Below are 20,984 nucleotides of genomic sequence, written 5' to 3'. Positions count from 1 at the left end.
TTACTGTAACACCCAAAGCTTGGATTGAAGTTGGGGTTATGTGTTTACAACATGCAGATCAGTATTAGATATGTGTATCGGAATACTGTAAATCAAGATCCTGCCAACTTTTACTCTTTCCAGCTGTTGAAATCCAGATGTCATTAAGTTTATCATCTAAAATAATCCTAATGTGCCATATATAAGTACAGTAGATGTATTACTGATCAAAAAGCTCCAGCATATTACACTTGTTATTACATAAGTAATCAGCTATTAATCATATATTCCTTTATTATTACATTAATAGTAGTTTCATGATCAGTATCTCATTGTTCTTGTTCACTTTTAATGACTAAAGTGGAACATCTGTTCCAGGTGTTAAAGGTGTTACAGGTCAGACAAATAAGTGTGACACCAGCGACTGTGCTGGGTTCGAACGTCAGTGTCTACACAAACGTGATTGGCTATGCCTGGGGGAAAGGGGGGGTGGGTGAAGCTTTATGATGGATTGGCTCCATGTCCAGGGTATTCCTGTTTTTTTTTCACTCAGCGTTTCCTGGTGGAACTGGGCTTGACCAGTTCCCAATCTCTGCTGGGATTCATATCACAGATTTTATTGTCTGATATAAACGGGACAGACCGCTGTGGTTTGTTCTGACTGGTAAGCAAAGGGGAGGCACCATCAAATTAGGGAACCTCCGTGACCAAGTGTCAGCACTGCTCATACAGTATGACTCAAATCATTTTAAGCAAATCTGACCACATGATGCCTAAAATAAACCAGTATAAAATATGCAGGCATGAATTGTAGGACCTAAATTTGAGTTACAACATAATTAAACCTTCTGTATATATACTGATCAGCCATAAAATTAATACCACCTCCTCATTTTTATACTCACTGTCCATTTTATCAGCTCCACTTACCATATAGAAGTGCTGCGTGGCGCTCCATAGCGCTTTTAGCGGCGAATATTATTATATGATTTGCTGCCTTTTGAAGCCTACAGCTGCACGAAAGCCTTCAAATCTCAATAAGTGAAGGAATGGGTGAAGAATCTACGACAGAGGTTTCAGAAGCTTGTTAGCACTTAGTAATATTATTATTAGAGGTTATCAGTGCGAAAGTTGACGTTCCACCAAGTACTGAGGCTAGGGTTTGAATAATGATAGTGCACACATGGTGCAAACCTGTGTGCGTCTGCATACAGACATACGGGCTTTATCTGGAAGGGGGTGTTCGAGGCCTCTCATACCCCTTTTCCACCGACGCGGAACGGTTCCGGTTCCTGAACACAGATATACAGTATGTATTGTAGAGTGGGCGTATTGTTGATGGTTATTTTACACAAATGCATGTTCTTGATGTGCTGTTTTACCGCACCGCTGAGTAAAGCGGCTATTTGCGCCGAGGGTCGCGGTGAGAGCGAAGCGCAAAACGCTTCTCACTTGAATGCACTAAAGAAAGCAACAATGGCGACAAACACGTCTACGTCTTCTTATCACCGATAGTTGAGCGATGCTTTTGGCATAAAAATGAACATCTGTAACAGCAGCATAAATGCTCGCAGGTATTCGACACGCTCCACCATCATGTTACTACTCTTTACTTTCGTTGTGCAACGCCCGTCGTTGATGATGCATGCTTGGTTCCCACAAACTGGTGGGAACGCGCGTCAATTCGAAGAAACCAGAACAGAACCGGTCCAAAACCAGAGTTCTTTCGGTGGAAAAGCAATAACAGTGGATTGGCGTCCTGTCTGGTGTGTGTTACTGCGTTGTGTTTTGTGATCCCGGGGAAGCCAAACCACAGCGACCCTGACTAGGGTATAAATAAATCAGCTGGGTGTCTACACAGGCATGATTGGCTATGCCTGAGGTTTTCGAGGGTGGGGATTGGCTCTCTGTCCAGAGTACTCCTGCTCTGCGCCCATTGTGACCTGGTGGAACCTTACCAACAAGCGGTTAATGAAAATGAAATGAAAGTGACTTTCTTAATTTTATAATAAGAATTTAGCAGTATAAGAGAACAGTATTGAATTTGATTGGCTGGGGTTGGTGTGTGGTTGCGAAACAGCTGCTTATAGACCTTTGACCTCTGATTTCCCCTTGGCTGAGTCCGATTAGCTCCACACTTTTGGTCTTTCTAAGTAACCCAAAGGCTTTTCCAGAATTTTCCACATCCATGTTTACTTCCCCCGACCTAATATGTTCATAATCGGGATTCACGGTGGAATCAGGTACGACTCCAGAGCTCTGCAGTCAACAACTGGGGTGAATGAAACGCTCCTACAGAATTGGCCCTAATGATTGAAAGAACCACTTTCTGAACCAGAATGCTGTTATTTGCATTTATTCAGTTTGCGTCACATAGATGATGTATCAATGAAACGCTTGATTGGCTTTCTAACGAGTTCGTGTTTTACTTCACAACCGGGAAAAGTTTGAAGGTTTTTAATTAAAAGCACGGTGAGACACTGGCTGTCTTCTGGTTTTATGGATTTAAATTTGATGGTGATGTAATGGATGTAAGTGTTTCCTTCGGGATTAAATAGAGACCAATAAATGAAGGCCAATCAACACTCACTGTCCATTTTATCAGCTCCACTTACCATATAGAAGCACTTTGTAGTTCTACAATTATTGACTGTAGTCCATCTGTTTCTCTGCATGCTTTGTTACCCCCTTTCACCCTGTTCTTCAATGGTCAGGACCCCCACAGGACCACCACAGAGCAGGTTTTATTTAGGTGGTGGATCATTCTCAGCACTGCACTGACACTGACATGGTGGTGGTGTGTTAGTGTGTGTTGTGCTGGTATGAGTGGAGTTTTTCAGTGTGTCCACTCACTGTCCACTCTATTAGACACTCCTACCTAGTTGGTCCACCTTGTAGATGTAAAGTCAGAGGCGATCGCTCGTCTATTGCTGCTGTTTGAGTTGGTCATCTTCTAGACCTTCATCAGTGGTCACAGGACGCTGCTCATGGGGCGCTGTTGGCTGGATATTTTTAGTTGGTGGACGATTCTCAGTCCAGCAGTGACAGTGAGGTGTTTAAAAACCTACTCCACTCATACCAGCACAACACACACTAACACACCACCACCATGTCAGTGTCACTGCAGTGCTTCTGACCATTGAAGAACAGCATAAAAAGGGGCTAACAAAGTATGCAGAGAAACAGATGGACTACAGTCAGTAATTGTAGAACTACAAAGTGCTTCTATATGGTAAGTGGAGCTGATCAAATGGATAATGTGTGTAGAAACAAGAAGGTGGTTTTAATGTTATGGCTGATCAGTATATATATATATATAATATTTAGACAGGTTTGCCCTGCCACTGTCGCCCTTTGCCCGCTCATCAGTGTTTCTTGTTCCTGGAGTCTGAAAAGTTGCTTTAAAACAATGGTCACTGTAAAAAAAAAAAACGCTATACAAATACATTTAATCTGATCTTATCTGAGAGCAGTTGCTAATTATATCAACTAGAGCTGATAGCAGTTTACAATGGAAGGACAGTTAGCCTACAGCTTTGTATTTCCTCTAGTGTCGAATCGACGTCCACAGTCACGTGAATAAGATACTCCATTATTCAGTCAGTGAAGGTACAGCTATGTTAGCTTTAATTTTTTAACGAGGAAATGCCTCATTCTGAACCTTCTGGACACCCTATTACAAAAACAGGCATTAATTATACAGTGGTAGCCTAGAGGGTAGAGCCTTAGACTATCAATTGAAAGATTGACCCTTGAGCAAGGGGGTACAATGGCTGACCCTGCGCTCAGACCCCAGCTTCCAAACAAGTCGTACTGTACATGTATATATGACAAATAAATGCATTCCATCTGCTTTTCACCTTTTTGAACCGCTCAATCTGAATCTGAATCTGTGAATCTAATAGATCTAATAGATTTTCTCATTTATAAACAATGGAAACTGAATCCTGACCTGTCAGATAACTGGGTAATTTGTGTCAAGGGATAAAACTAATTGAGAAAAAATGCCTCAAGCGAATTCATGTCAAATATCAAAGTGAGTTCATTTCGACTATCTGTAGGGTTGCGCACATTTAGTCTCTGGGTGAGTGAAAGTGAAAAACAATGAGGTGGGTGTTTGTGTGGTCCCAGTGCGTACAAACCTCAGTTTCATCCCAAAATAGCGTTTCCGCAGCTGCATGTGTAAAGGAAATCGTGAGACGCTCTGTTGGGTTTGTGTTGATGGGGTTTTTTTTTTCAGATTCCGTTCTTCATTTAAAAAAAAATAGATTCTGGTTTATAGTTTTAGACTCTGGGTGCGTTCCCGATCGATGCGAGCGGTCAGACGTAGAGCAGAATTTCCCCACGACGTTTGCTGGTTCAGCCGCCCACTCGTTCGGCTGTCAACTTCTTACATCCTGAGAGCCTAAGCTGGAGCCAGGACCCGCATGCCAATGCTCCGTCGTTATTGCCTGCGACGCGAGCCGTGTGGTGGAGGATGGCCAGGGTGAAGTCACTTTAGAGCACTCTAATTCAGAGATGCGCAGCACAGCACGGTGTACTCAGTACTCAAATTGCTTCTTAAGTACAGCCCAGAAAAAGGGGTTAGAGCCATTTCTGTGGCACTTGGGATCATTTTTTACCATTTTTCTATTACTTTGACACATATTAGTTCTATTTTTTATTTTTCTAGTAAAAAGACGTCACCTTGATGGCTGCACGTCTCACTAATATCCCAAAAAACTGCTCTGTGTCAATGGTACGCTTGCTGCTTCCCCATATTATGACAGATGGCTTTTGCATCTTTCGCTAATGTCAGTCTGGATGGCCTATTTTGTCTTATAATGCAAATAGCTTTTGTATCATAATAACCTAAAGGATTTAATAATTAATATTATTATTAATAATATTTGTATTAAAAATACTATTATTAATAATAACAATAATGTTATTAATATTAATAATTAATTATTACTAAATTATTATTAATAAATAAATAATAAATAAGTATTATTATTATTTAAATAATAGTAAATAATAATAAATAATTAATAAATAAATAAATAATTAATTAATTAATAATAAATAAAGTAATATATAAATATTATTACATAATGTTTATAATAATTATTTAATATTTTTTGAGCCTATTTGCAGTTATGCCTCCTAGTTGCTAATATTAAGGCAGATTTCTTTGGCTAATAAAATGTATAAAATACGAGGGATCTTCAAAAAGTTTCCGCACTTGTATATTTTGGTTGGGAACGGTGAGGGTGTAGTAGGAGGAGTAATCGGTTGTGTCGAGAGACTGAGAGATTCTTATATTCCGGATTTAGCTCCATCTGATTTCCACCTTTTTGGATGCTCAAAGAAGCTTTAAGGGGAAGAAGATTTTCATGTGATGATGATGTGGAAGCAGCAGTTTTTTTGCTGACCGCATTAAAAAGTCGGTACGACGCTGGGAAAAATGCATCATTTGTTTTTGAATTCTTAATAAATAGAGTATGGCTAATGTACTGGTGAAAAGTACTGGTTTTTATAGACCAGCACCTGTGATAAATATCAGCTTTTAAGCTTACAGAGTAGCACCGATGCGACTTAAAATAGGGGGCTTAAACTCTCCACCCTGGCCTGATACACCATCCCTCTTGCCATCCTTCTTGTCAACTATGCCTTTCATTTGTCAGCTATCTGTATTCACACTGATGCCCAACAGATTTCCAGGTCAATCAATCATGGTAAGTATGAGTAACCCTTGTAAGCTTAAAAAAGCTGATTCTCATCCCAGGGCTGGTGTATAAAACCAGTACTTTTTTACCAGTAAAGAAATAATCTACATTAGCCATACATCCTAGATCTCTAGCCAGTGGATGCATATTAACCCATGACGTCTGCTGCCAGACAATGGGGCCTTCATGTCCTCCACAACCACCAGATTTGAATAGCAAGCACACCCTGTACATTAGCTCGTCACGTCATTCGTCCGTTAAAAACTGTACGAATACTGTATTATAATATTATACATATGATATAATATACATATAATATTATGGGTTTCTGTTATTCTGTCCATCTCCCTAATGCTTTACTAGGTCATTTAAAAAGCTCCAGTAAATGTTGTTTATACCAGTGTTGTTTTTTCTTTTCTCAATAAACACTGAAGAATCAAAAATAGCTCGAGTTTGAAGGGTCAGAACGATTTATAAATCCACATTCTGTTCTCTAAAATACCAGAGAACAGCCACTCTTAAGGGGTTATAATGGTCTAAATTATAATAATATACTGCCATTGCGAGTCAACATTAAAGTACTGGTCTACTGGGTGTAGCAACATAGTCTGTTTGTAAGAAATCAACCAAATTCGGACCACCTATAGAAATGATTTACGCAACTTTCAAAGCTTCATTTACTTCCATTGCACTCGTTTACAGTTTTTTGTCCCGATTTTAGTGTAGCCGATTAGTCTTCCGCCGCTGGGGATGCCGATTGCGTTCGAGGAGGGTATATTTGCCTGCTCCACACCCCAGAGATGTTCACAAGTCACAAAATACGAGTCTGAGAGTCCGATTCGAGTCACGAGTCAATATAATATACACAAAACATATGTTGGAAATGTAGCGTAGAAATAAACAAATAATTAAGTAAGTTCAGATAAAAAACAACAGATTAGCAGTATAACTGTATTTTGCTGTTTTACTTAGTGCCTTTACTTTCCAAGGTTTTAAAAGCTGAAACTGATACGTTTTGTTTTCATTGCAAAACAAAAGCGCTCAATAAATCACGGCACAGCGGCCAGAATCCAAAACACAGCAAAAAATCCATAACCACTGCTTACCTGAGCTTATGTTCTTCCAGATGCTATTAAATTTATAACCGTGTGTCCCTAATTAAAAACCTCCAAACTTTTCCCGGTTGTGAAGTAAAACACAAATTTGTTAGGAAGCCAATCAAACGTTTCATTGACACATCGTCTGTGTGACGCAAACTGAATAAATGCAGGTCTGATTGGTTCAGAAAGCGGTTCTTACAATCATTAGCACCAATTCTGTGGGAGCGTTCCATTCACATTATCTGTTACTGTGAAGTGCACTACGTAGGGTATTCCACCATTTTAAAAAGGGAGCGACGCTTCATCACTACGCCGGAAGCTGGCTGGTACATTTACCCATTGCGTGTGTTGTGGGTTAAAACGGCTGGAGCGTTATTAGAGAACAGAAAATGACACGGTCAAAATGATGTCGGATCATATATATATATATATATATATATATATATATATATATATATACAGTGTATCACAAAAGTGAGTACACCCCTCACATTTCTGCAAATATTTTATTATATCTTTTCATGGGAAAACACTATAGACATGAAACTTGGATATAACTTAGAGTAGTCAGTGTACAACTTGTATAGCAGTGTAGATTTACTGTCTTCTGAAAATAACTCAACACACAGCCATTAATGTCTAAATGGCTGGCAACATAAGTGAGTACACCCCACAGTGAACATGTCCAAATTGTGCCCAAAGTGTCAATATTTTGTGTGACCACCATTATTATCCAGCACTGCCTTAACCCTCCTGGGCATGGAATTCACCAGAGCTGCACAGGTTGCTACTGGAATCCTCTTCCACTCCTCCATGATGACATCACGGAGCTGGTGGATGTTAGACACCTTGAACTCCTTCACCTTCCACTTGAGGATGCGCCACAGGTGCTCAATTGGGTTTAGTCCATCACCTTTACCTTCAGCTTCCTCAGCAAGGCAGTTGTCATCTTGGAGGTTGTGTTTGGGGTCGTTATCCTGTTGGAAAACTGCCATGAGGCCCAGTTTTTGAAGGGAGGGGATCATGCTCTGTTTCAGAATGTCACAGTACATGTTGGAATTCATGTTTCCCTCAATGAACTGCAGCTCCCCAGTGCCAGCAACACTCATGCAGCCCAAGACCATGATGCTACCACCACCTTGCTTGACTGTAGGCAAGATACAGTTGTCTTGGTACTTCTCACCAGGGCGCCGCCACACATGCTGGACACCATCTGAGCCAAACAAGTTTATCTTGGTCTCGTCAGACCACAGGGCATTCCAGTAATCCATGTTCTTGGACTGCTTGTCTTCAGCAAACTGTTTGCGGGCTTTCTTGTGCGTCAGCTTCCTTCTGGGATGACGACCCTGCAGACCGAGTTGATGCAGTGTGCGGCGTATGGTCTGAGCACTGACAGGCTGACCTCCCACGTCTTCAACCTCTGCAGCAATGCTGGCAGCACTCATGTGTCTATTTTTTAAAGCCAACCTCTGGATATGACGCCGAACACGTGGACTCAACTTCTTTGGTCAACCCTGGCGAAGCCTGTTCCGAGTGGAACCTGTCCTAGAAAACCGCTGTATGACCTTGGCCACCATGCTGTAGCTCAGTTTCAGGGTGTTAGCAATCTTCTTATAGCCCAGGCCATCTTTGTGGAGAGCAACAATACTATTTCTCACATCCTCAGAGAGTTCTTTGCCATGAGGTGCCATGTTGAATATCCAGTGGCCAGTATGAGAGAATTGTACCCAAAACACCAAATTTAACAGCCCTGCTCCCCATTTACACCTGGGACCTTGACACATGACACCAGGGAGGGACAACGACACATTTGGGCACAATTTGGACATGTTCACTGTGGGGTGTACTCACTTATGTTGCCAGCTATTTAGACATTAATGGCTGTGTGTTGAGTTATTTTCAGAAGACAGTAAATCTACACTGCTATACAAGCTGTATACTGACTACTCTAAGTTATATCCAAGTTTCATGTCTATAGTGTTTTCCCATGAAAAGATATAATGAAATATTTGCAGAAATGTGAGGGGTGTACTCACTTTTGTGATACACTGTATATATACGTGTATATAGATATATATATATATAGATAGATATAACTGTCACACGTAACTAATGTTGCTGACTTTTGTTGTCCACAAGTCAATTTTTGCGAGTCACGAGTCGAGTCCGAGCCATGAATCTGAAGTTGCTGTGAGTCTCTGCCACGCCCCTTCCGACTCTGCTAAGTCCTCAACCCCTTCTTTTTTACACATGAGGCTCATCCACTTCTGTACAGGCGCTTTGGTCTGCTAACCAGGGTTCTTACAGTTTTAGTGTTTTAAGGCCTTTTTCCACCCAGCAGACTTGGTGGGCAATTTTGTCTGCTGCAGGCGCTGCAAATTGTGCGTTCGAGATGGCGCCCAGCCGGCCGGTAGCAGAGCTGAGATTCAAACCGGGTTGTTCAGAATCTTAGCGCTGGTGTGTTAGCGGAATATCCCGCTGCGCCACCTGGACGCCCTCCTTTAAGTTGTTCACTGGACTTTAACTGCCTGAATATCATTTAGGAATGCTGCCCACGTGTCGGAGGGGTTGTGGGTTAGCTTCGTTCTCCTCAATCAGAGCAGGGATCGGCACTGGTGTAGAGGAAGCGTGACGCAATCGGACAATTGGACGCGCTAAAAAAGGAGAAAAAAAACCCACTATACTAAACAATATTTGGTGTGTTCTTAAACATTTGACCGGTAGACTACATCAGTAGAAACAATACCTACTACTAGCTTATTAGGCTAACTGAGCTTTCCAATTTTTCCTGTCAGTTATGCTAATTGAGAACAATCTAGAAGCCCTTTTTATTTCGTCACGATACATTAAACGGTTGCTGTTATCCGCATGTTGGAATCATTTATGTACATGTAGCATTTAGCATTTTACAGGCAAACGTTTTAAGCAGACGTCATCGCTAAACAAGAGCAGACTGCTCACCAGACACAGAGAAAAACCAAAAAATTCTGTTTACGAGCCTGTTTACGGTCTGTTGTGGGCACGCAAACATTTAAACAAGAGTTTTATGGGAAAAAGAAGTACTAGAGTATTCGATAATTAGATCCTGGACTGTGGAATTGGTGCTGTTTCAGGATATTGACAATTCCACATGCTAATGTGGCTAATCTGTGAGAATAAACAGACAGTGTTTAAAAATACCTCGTGTAATGTTGATATTATATTTATAATATCAAGAATTATGTTTTTTTCTTGCATTTTTACTGTATTTTTTCATGTTTTACCTCAGAATATCCGTGTCTATGATTAAACATGAAGTAAAAAACATGCTAATTGAAAAGGAGGCAGTAGTAGCTTAGCAGTTCTAGCCTTGCCATTTTAAGGTTGCCAGTGTTGATTAATCATAAACATAAACAATAAACATAAATATAAAAACACTGCTATTGCTGATAGTATGCTAGCTAGGCTAACTACCTATAAACTATGCAGCTATGTACTGTATGTACACTGATCAGCCATAACATTAAAACCACCTCCTTGTTTCTACACTCACTGTCCATTTTATCAGCTCCACTTACCATATAGAAGCACTTTGTAGTTCTACAATTACTGACTGTAGTCCATCAGTTTCTCTACATACCTGTTCTTCAATGGTCAGGACCCCCACAGGACCACTACAGAGCAGGTATTATTTGGGTGGTGGATCATTCTCGGCACTGCAGTGACACTGACATGGTGGTGGTGTGTTAGTGTTTGTTGTGCTGGTATGAGTGGATCAGACACAGCAGCGCTGCTGGAGTTTTTAAATACCGTGTCCACTCACTGTCCACTCCATTAGACGCTCCTACCTAGTTAGTCCCACTTGTAGATGTAAAGTCAGAGACGATCCCTCATCTATTGCTGCTGTTTGAGTCGGTCATCTTCTAGACCTTCATCTGAGGTTACAGGACGCTGCACACAGGGTGCTGTTGGCTGGATATTTTTGGTTGGTGGACTATTCTCAGTCCAGCAGTGACCGTGAGGTGTTTAAAAACTCCATCAGCGCTGCTGTGTCTGATCCACTCGTACCAGCACAACACACACTAACACACCACCACCATGTCAGTGTCACTGCAGTGCTGAGAATCATCCACCACCTAAATAATACCTGCTCTGTGGTGGTCCTGTGGGGGTCCTGACCATTGAAGAACAGCATGGAAGGGGGCGAACAAAGCATGCAGAGAAACAGATGGACTACAGTCAGTAACTACAAAGTGCTTCTATGTGGTAAGTGAAGCTGATAAAATGGACAGTGAATGTAGAAACAAGGAGGTGGTTTTAATGTTATGGTTGATCAGTGTACATTTGTCACAGGTAAACACAAGGAGGTTTTCAGTTCAGCTGACCTTCTGTACCACGTTATTTTCAGTTCTTTATTTAACAGTTGGCGATTCTGTCAATTTGGAGAACTATAAATGAAATCCGGATCATTCTGGAAGGATATGTTACCCACATTGTGATTAATCATAAAGTGCTAGCACCTCTGGTAATTAATTACCCAAAAATTTTACTAATACGACCCCGTAAAATGCTGCGTCAATCAAGAACAGCTTGCATTCACCAGGTTACACAACCCCTTCCATGTGCGTTTAGCAAATTTAGCCATTTTGCAAATATAGCTCATGATACCCAAGAGTTCCTGACATTGTTTTGATAGCCGTGGTTGATGCATTAGGTTGAAAGAAGTCTCTGTGTATAGTGAGAAAAATAAGCCAAGTGACCAAATCAGCTAGTTAACTGCTAATTAACTAGTTCTAAAATGTGGCCAAAAGTATTTGAACACCCCTTCCCATTATTAAGCTCAAGTGTTTCAGCCACACCCATTGCTGTAGAATAATACTTAAAATGCTGGAATACTTAGTGCACTACAGAATTGGCACTAATGATTGTAAGAACCGCTTTCTAAACCAATCAGACCTTCTAAATTTAATTTGTATAAGAAATGCTGTTGTTTGCGTTTATTCAGTTTGCGTCACACAGATGATCGTCAATGAAACGATTGATCGGCTCTCTAATGAGTTCGTGTTTTACTTCCCAAGGGGAAAAAGTTTGGAGGTTTTTAATTATAAGCACATTTACAAAATAACGGATTATATTCCTAATAGGACACACGATTATAAATGTAATAGCATCTGGAACAACATATGCTAAGGTAAGCAGTGGTTATGGATTTTTTGCTGTGTTTGGGATTTGGGCCGCTGTGCTGTAATTTGCAATGAAAACAAAACGTCAGTTTAAGCTTTTAACTGGTACCTAGGGAAGTAAAGGCAGTAAGTAAAACGGCAAAATACAGTCGCTAATCTGTTGTTTTTTTATCTGAATTTACAGATTATTTGTTTATTTCTATGCTACATTTCCAATATATGTTTTGTGTATATTATATTGACTCGTGACTTGACTCGGACTCTAGCCTAAAGACTCGTGACTCAACTCGGACTCGTATTTTGTGACTTGTGAACATCTCTGGTCAAAGTACGTGGAATGTTTTAATTTATGAATAAAAAATGGAACTTCGTGCCACGGCTGGAAATGATCCCAAATACCAAGTGTCAAAAACGCTTTAATGCACACGGTCTATTCCAAATTTCTGCTGTCATCTTTTTTATGTGGTCTACAGCTGCCAAAAAAGTCATGCTTCTTGAGCTGACCCACATGTTCCGGCAACTTTGTTTATTTTTATACATTCTTTTCTTTCTTTCTTTTGGGTGGGGGGTGCTGAGTCTAGTTCCTCTAGTAGTTTTTTATTGCCACTGTCCCTCTCGGCTTGCTCGACAAGGGTTTTTGGTCTGTCGGTCTTGGATTCTGTAAAGCTGCTTTGAGACAATGTCTATTGACTTGATTTGACATCCTAGATCTGTTTCCTATGGATGTCTTTGAACCAACGATGTTTAACAGACACAGCTGGTGTTTAATAAAGGGAAGGTTGGAAAGGGTTCCTTTGACTACACCCAAAACGGTCACTCCTGCTGTCTGGTGGAAGCGAGGTATCACCTCCTGGCTGGGGTAAAGAAGTGACTTTTGGGTTCTCACTTGTCCGAAGGTCCAGCACGGGTCTAGTGCAGGAATTGTAAAAAGAAATTGGAAATTATTCAGGTTGTGCTATGATTTGAAGGTCATGTTGTCCACTTGTTCTAAAATACAAGCCATCAGAAGGAATCCTGTCTTACCAGAAACGACAAGGCAGAGGTGGAAGACATGAGATGTTCGTGATCCTTTACTTTTAATACAGTTGAAGCGTGGGGTTTGAACATTGGAAGGGGGGTAGGGGAGACATCATAGCTTTAATCATAAAGTCTGTAAAACTGTAGATGGTAGAGCTAGATCTCTCAAAAAGTTGCGCCAAAGAAAAAATACATTTTGAAATCTATGCCCCTAAGCCGAGGGGCCGAAGAAACACAGCCAGCTACCTATTATGCTGCTGTCATTCAAAGAGTTCTATACAGTTACCAGTGCCGAGGCATATTAATGGCCGTCTTCTCTTCTCGGAGAAGATAAACGCAATGAAAGGCTTCTGGGGGACTTGATGAATGCCTCCTAATTCGTGACTCCATCAGTGTGGACGGACTCGGCATGGTCAGAGATGAATAGCCACGAAGCATGAAGACTGTGGGCCATCATTCAGACCGGAGTGTATGTGTGCCTGACTCGTCGGTGCTATCTGACAAACAGCCCGTCATGTCTGGGTAGGCTGGCCTGTTTATTAGGAGCGCATACCCTGTTAGTGCTGGTCGTATGCATACACTTAGAGACTGGAGCTAGTTGCTCATTTCTGCTGCAACACACGACCATGGCATTACCATGTTGGCGTCATTGCAGTTCTGAGAACGGTCCACCACCCAGGTAACATCTGGTCTCTTTTAATTGATAAATAGGGTACAGGGGGGTGAGATAGTAAAGAGCAACATTCCAATAGGGCGGCACAGTGACTCGGTGGGTAGCACTGTCGCCTCACAGCAAGCCTTGTGTTCGATTCCCGGGTGGAGCAGTCCGGGTCTTTTCTGTGTGGTTTCCACAGTCCGAAGACGTGCAAGTGAGGTGAACCAGAGACACAAAATTGTCCATGACAGTTGTGACATTAAAGACTTGAATTGATGAATCTTGTGTAACCAGTAACTACCTGTCCTGTCATGAGTGGGAACCAGTAGAAGTCTGTAAAACAAATAACATTCCAATAAGCACCTGTAAATGAACATTTGGCAGCAAATTGCAAGAACAAGATGTGGATATGAGGTGCATTATAAACCCCAGGCTGAGATATTTAGGCTTTGTGATTGCACGAATTCTTTAAAGAAACTAGCCTTAAGTGTGTGGATCAAGTTCAGGTCTTTCAGCCGTACCCGTTGTCAACAGAATAAATCTCTAGCTCTAGAAAATCAATGACATGCTTCTACCTTAGTGAAAGTTTGGTGAGAGCAGTTTTGTCTTTGACATGACAGTGCCCCCCCATAGAGGACTGTCTAAAGTGGCCTGCTCATAGCCCTGGCGTCTACCTCTAGCTGCAAAGAGGGGGTAACTTGATACAGTATTAATGCACTTGGTTTGAAATGGGATGTCCAACAAGCTCATGGTCAAGTGTCAACATACTTTTGGTCAGCTAGTGTGGGTATACTTTTATCATTATTGTAATTGACCACCAACATTTGTTGCTATTATCAAGGAGAAAAGATGTTGCTTTAGGATCAGGGATTAATCAAATTTGTCAGCTTTATATTGAAAGGGTTTCCCTTGTCGTTGTTATATAACAGACTCTTCACTCATCTCCCCCTCTGAACAGGTACAAAGAGCTTGTCACAGGGAGGCGAGCCAGAGAGATCATCACCATCTTATGGATTCTGTCCTTCATCATTGGACTCATCCCATTCGCCGGCTGGAACAAGAAGAACATTGCTTGCACTTCTCAGAACAAAAGCTCTGATAAGGTAGCATTCCCGGACATGGACCAGGACGTCCTGCAGAGCTGCACTCTGTATTGTTTATTCGAGAATGTGGTGGACATGAGCTACATGGTCTACTTCAACTTCTTCGGCTGCGTGCTCATCCCTCTGCTCATCATGCTGGACATCTACATCAAGATCTTCACGGTAGCCAGGAAGCAACTGCGCCAGATCGAGCTCGGGAGCGTGATGGGCAACGGCGAGGGTCATCACCAGCAACACAGAGGGCTCCTGCAGCGCGAAATCCGTGCCGCCAAGTCCCTGTCTATCATCGTGGGCCTCTTCGCGTTGTGCTGGCTGCCCCTTCACGTCATCAACTGCCTCACCCTTTTTACCAAGCTGGTCAAGCCTTGGTACGTCATGGACGTGGCCATCATCCTCTCGCACGCCAACTCGGCCATCAACCCCATCATCTACGCGTATCGTATCCAGGAGTTCAGGAACACGTTCCGGAAGATCCTGACCCGCCATATTCTTTGCAGACGAGACGAGCTGTATCGGAGCTCTAGCGGAAGCAGCCGAAACAGAAACCAGGTCACTCTGACTATAGACCCCCTGTTATAGGGTTGTTGACACTGGTTATGTTATTTATACTTAATTTAATTCGTTTAAAACGTGGGAGCAATGTTTACCTACCAGAGAACTGCAAAAGTAGCAGAATCTAGACCAAAAGGATATTCGAGAGGACCAAAAGGATCGACAGCCTGAGTGCCGTCAAGTCAAGCAGACTTGCTTGAAGAAGGGGCACATCTGCTCTTCTTTTTACACCACAAAGCCACTGGAGATATTTGGAACTTGTCGGATTCCAAACGGATTTAACTAACAAGCCTGAACAAACTCTAGTTTACTATTCATGCCTTTAAGAACCATAAATATTTAACTCCATACTTAACATTTACCCGCCAAAGTGAAAGGGAATATTTGTATACGTACTATGCCATAAGAACTAAAACAAACTGTACATGTTCCAGACGACAAACATCCAAGCCATGATGATGCAATGATTTAATTTAATAAACCTTAGAGTTAACAATTTAGGGCACCTTGCTCAGGAAACCCTTAGAAGCCAGATAGAGACGTGCAAATTGTCTTAAGAGATACCACTGGGTACCGCATTGTGCCATAGAAATAAGAGTATTTATAATCCCATCCCATACCTCATGGCCAGAAATCCTTCCCTCCTATCTTCTATCCCCCCAAAACTGGATTTACCCAGTCCCTACATAGCCCAACATCCTTTACTCTATCCCAGCATGTTCCAATACAACCCCGCCCCCATGCAAGGCAATACCCTGAATATCCCTAGACTGCCTTTACCAACCCAGCATCTCTGCATTGCCAAAGTTCCTCATCACTCTGTCTGTGTCCCAACACCATACTTGTCCCAAGTCTGCCTTTACCCCATCCTTGCATAGCCCAACATTTACCTTACTCCATTCCAGCATGACCCATACTTTCATGTCCCAAGTCTGCCTTTACCCCATCCCTGGATAGCCCAACATTTACCTCACTTCATTCCAGCTTCATGTCCCAAGTCTGCCTTTACCCCATTCCTGCACAGCCCAACATTTACCTTACTCCATTCCAGCATGACCATGCCATACCCTGCTTGTCCCAAGCCCCCCTTTACCCCATTTCTGTACAGCCCAGCATTTACCTCCCTTCATTCCATCATGACCCATACCGTCATGCCCCAAGTCTGCCTTTACCCCATTCCTGTATAGCCCAGCATTTACCTCACTTCATTCCAGCATGACCATGCCATACCCTGCTTGTCCCAAGCCCCCCTTTACCCCATTTCTGCATAGCCCAACATTTACCTCACTCCATTTCAGCTTGACCCAAGACCATCCCCCATACCATACCCTGTATTTCCCAAGTCTGCCTTTACCACATCCCTTCACAGTCCAACATTTGCCCCACTCCATTCTAGCATGACCCATACCTTTATGTCCCAAGTCTGCCTTTACCCGATCCTCGGACAGCCCAACATTTACCTCACTCCATACCCCATGCCAACCTCCATACCCCATCCCAACAATGACTTCACTTTCCCTGCTAGACCAACATTCCTTCCACACTGTCCCAACCTTAGGATGGGCAGTTTGGGCAAATCAGTGACTGTTCCTTTATGCTTGCCCATCACTGCTAAGTCCCTGGTTTGATTCCCAGGCACTCAACAGGCAGTTTGGCTGCAACAGCAACTCCTACTCCAGTATTCCGCTGCTAGTCGGTGAAAAGAAGAACATGATGGCTTTACACGTGTCCTCTGGGGCTTGTGTTAAGCTCCGGTTCGCCTCAACCGGATCAAACACTAGTTTTGTAAGCGTCCCTGTTTTAATATCCAATTCTTTGTGAGCTCTTTGTCAAGTCACTGTCAGAATAATATAATCTGACGTCTACACTTCAACACACTCCCCTACCACCAAGCGTTCCCAGCTGCAGTGCTGCTCGAATTTAGATTTAGGTTGTGTCACCGGCCCCAAGAGCCCAGTTTGTCATTGAAAGTTTGACTGCAACAAACCGTACAAGCCACGGGCAGTCCGAAGAGCCCAGAGAGTTGTGTCAGCAGCGTAGATTTTAAAGTGGCACCTCTAAGATACTGTGAATGTCAGCCTGCTCTACAACCTATCAAATTCCACGGAAGTCACACAATCGACCACTCTGTCAATACAAATACAAATCTTATGATAAAAGACTTCAATTCATTGGGGTGCATCTATCCACCATGGATAGTCTCGAGGTCTGAAATGCAACACTGCCTTTATCTAAGCTTCTGAATTGCACTGTTTTGTAATGTCTTAGGTTCTTAGCTTGGTGGTTAGATGTGCCTGGCTGAACAGTTCCTGTTTTCTCAAAAACAATACACCAGTGACTAGACAATGGACCGGTGGTAAGAGATAAATCTTAAATCATTATTATTTGGGTATATATTCTTAAGGGCTAAATCGTAGGAGTGTGCCATACCTTCTGGACATTCCCTTGGAGACCAACCTGTACTGCACTGTTTAGTGTTAGTGTTCGTGTCATTTTCCTTTGCGAATATACTGTGTGCTTTTTATAGGTTACCCTCGTGAAAGCTGTCGGAAGGACAAAATAGTTTGTAATAATTTAAGTTAAATTATATAACAGTTATAACCTAATCTGCTGATTTTTCAGAGACGTGTATTTTTTAAACGTGCTACAGTATTCGGCACTGATCTGTATTCAGTGTGGTTCATAATTGATGTCGAGTGTCTTTAAGTGTTAATACTAAGGATTTGTCAGCTGTGTAAAGCAGCACTGTTAAGTAACACCAATCTGTATGTTCGGTGACTTATTTTGTTAATAAAAACCCTTAAAATGTTCCCATCTTGGAATTACTGTTTTACCCAACAAATTATAATATTATGTTTTTATTATAATATAATAAATTATAATATAATTTTTTTATTATAATATAATAACATTTTTTTTTAATAATTATTTTAATGCATTTTCTCCCCATTTTTCCTCCCAATTTAGCGCATCCAATTTGTCTTCAGCTGCTGACAGACTCCAGATTTTTGCATTCAAGGAGAGCACGCCGCTTTACACGTGTACAGCCTTCCTGCACGGGCGTCTCTTCTACCAATCATGGTCCTTACACAGCGTATGAAGTCCCACCCACCCACACATAGTCCGGCCCCCACCCTGCAGATACGGTGGCCAATTAGTATCTGCTGCAGGCACTTGCCAATTATGCCCGCCAGATGGCGTCCACCCGACCGGAGGCAACACTGAGTTTCAAACTGGGGAGTTCAGAAACTCCGTGCTGGTGTGCAAGCGGAATATCCCGCTGCACAACATTATTTTTTATTATAATATAATAAATTATAATATTTTTACTATAATATAATAAATTATATAATTTTGTATTAATTATAATACATTATATAATTTTTTATTATAATATTATACATTATAATATAATTTTTTATTATAATATAATACATTATAATATTATTTTTTATTATAATGTAATACATTATAATATTAATTTTCATTATAATATAATACATTATAATATTATTTTTTATTATAATATAATACATTATAATATTATTTTTTATTATAATATAATACATTATAATATTATTTTTTATTATAATGTAATATATTATAATATTTTTTTATTGTAATATAATACATTATAATATTATTTTGTATTATAATGTAATACATTATAATACTTTTTATTATAATATAATACATTATAATATAATTTTTTATTATAATATAATAAATTATATTATTGTGGTTTATTATAATATAATAAATTATATTATTATTGTTTATTAAATTAAAAAAAAGATTATAAAAAGCAATAAAACAAGATCCTTGTATTTGTTAATTCTTTCGAAACTTTATTTAAATAACAAAAGACAAACACTGGAAAAAAAAGTACACTGTATAGGGGGAAAAGGGCATATAACAGGAGGGAAAGGCACTGTATAGGGGGGAAAAGGGGCACGATAGAGGAAAAAAGGGCACTTTACAGAGTGACTCCTATTTGAGTCACTGCTAATTTTTTTACGCTCTATTTTCTGGCTGAATGATTTGCAAAGCCACAACAAAATGATTCCTGGCTGATCAGAAACGATTCAGATAGAAATGATTCCTATAAATCCTAAAATACTAAAATCTGAACTGTCTGTCGTTCAGGGTGACGAGCTTGTGAATAAAAGGAAGCTTAGCAGGGGTGTCTCCATCTACAACACGGACAGTTGTTGGCAGCCTATTGAATTAGCCACACACACACACACACACATCAGATCACATGGTGTTTCGTTTTGTGTTCTGGAAAGGAGAGTGTGAGAAAGGAGTGAAACCTCATTTATAAATGCTTTTATTTCAGAAAATACCATTGCTGACCAGTACTATTCAGTACGAACCCTTTAAGCTTCATATCAGACTGCAGGATTTGAGTAGCCTGAAATATTGCAACTGAATATAAAAAAAAAACTGTGTGAAACGACCCCCCGGTGGAATCGCAGCACCTCCGAACGTCCCGTATCCGGGGGCCCAGATTCACGACGGAATCCCATCGAACCAGTTCATTCAGCTTCTCCACTTGACAGCAGAGCTGAGCTGCATCTCAATGTTCTCCTCCACCATGGCTGCTTTACGAATCCGGCTCGGCTCTTCCTGAGAGGACGAGGGTCACGCGCTTATCCGAGACCTGCTCCTGCTGGCACACACCCATGGCCTGGCACAAGTAGGCTGCCAAGATGTGCTTACACTGGGAATTACACAAAAGACAGAGCTGTCAGCATAAAGGAACAACACAAAGCACACCAAAAATATTCAATAAAAGGCCTTGAGCAATCGTTTCACTTTTGTTTCCTGATGACCACTGTGATCTAGAGTTAAAAAAGAAAAACACATATATAGGGACAAAATGTAGAGAAAAAAATGCCAAATATATGGAAAAAATGAATACTGTATATATATATATATAGAGAGAGAGAGAGAGAGAGAGAGAGAGAGAGAGAGAGAGAGAGAGAGAGAGAGAGAGAGAGAGAAAATATCATATACAGGGAAAAAAATGCCATATATTTATAGTGAGAAATTGCCATATATAGGAAAATAACAGCATATACGTATATATAGGGGAAAAATGTCATATAATGGGAAAAAAAGGGCAGAAACAATGGTTACCCTTGGACAGTGGTAGCCTAGTGGGTAGAGATTTGGGCTTATCAACCGGAAGATTGGGGGTTCAAATCCAGGCTCTGCTATGCAGCCACTGTTGGGTCCTTGAGCAAGGCCCTTAACCCTGTCTGCTCCAGGGGCACCGTACGATGGCTGACCCTGCGGTCTGACCCCAGCCTCCAAACAATGCGAAGAAAAAGTTTCATTGTGCTGTACACCTGTATATGTATGTATGAAAAATAAAGGATATGTTCTTTTTCTTAAAAAAAAATACACATATATATATATACACACACATACTGTATATATACAGTATACTGTATATATATATATATATATATATATATAGAGAGAGAGAGAGAGAGAGAGAGAGAGAGAGAGAGAGAGAGAGAGAGAGAGAGAGAGGGATAAATTGCCATATATATGAAAAAACAGCATATATATATATATATATATATATATATATATATATATATATAGGGGGAAATGTTAGAGGGAAAAAAAGCCATATATTTGTAACGGGACGAGCGGCTTCTGTCGCTACTGTGGGAAATAGGAAGCGCCCGGCGGCA

At 41.0% G+C, this 20,984-nt stretch overlaps 2 protein-coding genes across 2 annotated transcripts in view; one reads left to right on the top strand and one right to left on the bottom strand.

Annotated features, from left to right (window-relative positions):
- adora2b (adenosine A2b receptor) overlaps positions 1–15,303 on the top strand; it is a 17,151-nt gene extending 1,848 nt beyond the window's left edge. Inside the window, exon 2 of the mRNA XM_062988931.1 lies at positions 14,580–15,303. Coding sequence (XP_062845001.1) covers positions 14,580–15,303 — 724 coding nt within the window. The remainder of the gene's footprint in view (positions 1–14,579) is intronic.
- Positions 15,304–19,107: 3,804 nt separating this feature from the next.
- Positions 19,108–20,984, bottom strand: part of zswim7 (zinc finger, SWIM-type containing 7) — a 28,317-nt gene continuing 26,440 nt past the window's right edge. Inside the window, exon 6 of the mRNA XM_062988653.1 lies at positions 19,108–19,999. Coding sequence (XP_062844723.1) covers positions 19,883–19,999 — 117 coding nt within the window. The 3' untranslated portion in view covers positions 19,108–19,882. The remainder of the gene's footprint in view (positions 20,000–20,984) is intronic.

Source organism: Trichomycterus rosablanca, chromosome 26 (genome assembly GCF_030014385.1).
Source record: "Trichomycterus rosablanca isolate fTriRos1 chromosome 26, fTriRos1.hap1, whole genome shotgun sequence".
In the NCBI taxonomy this organism is placed as follows: Eukaryota; Metazoa; Chordata; class Actinopteri; order Siluriformes; family Trichomycteridae; genus Trichomycterus; species Trichomycterus rosablanca.
This window is presented reverse-complemented; position numbering and strand designations above follow the sequence as displayed.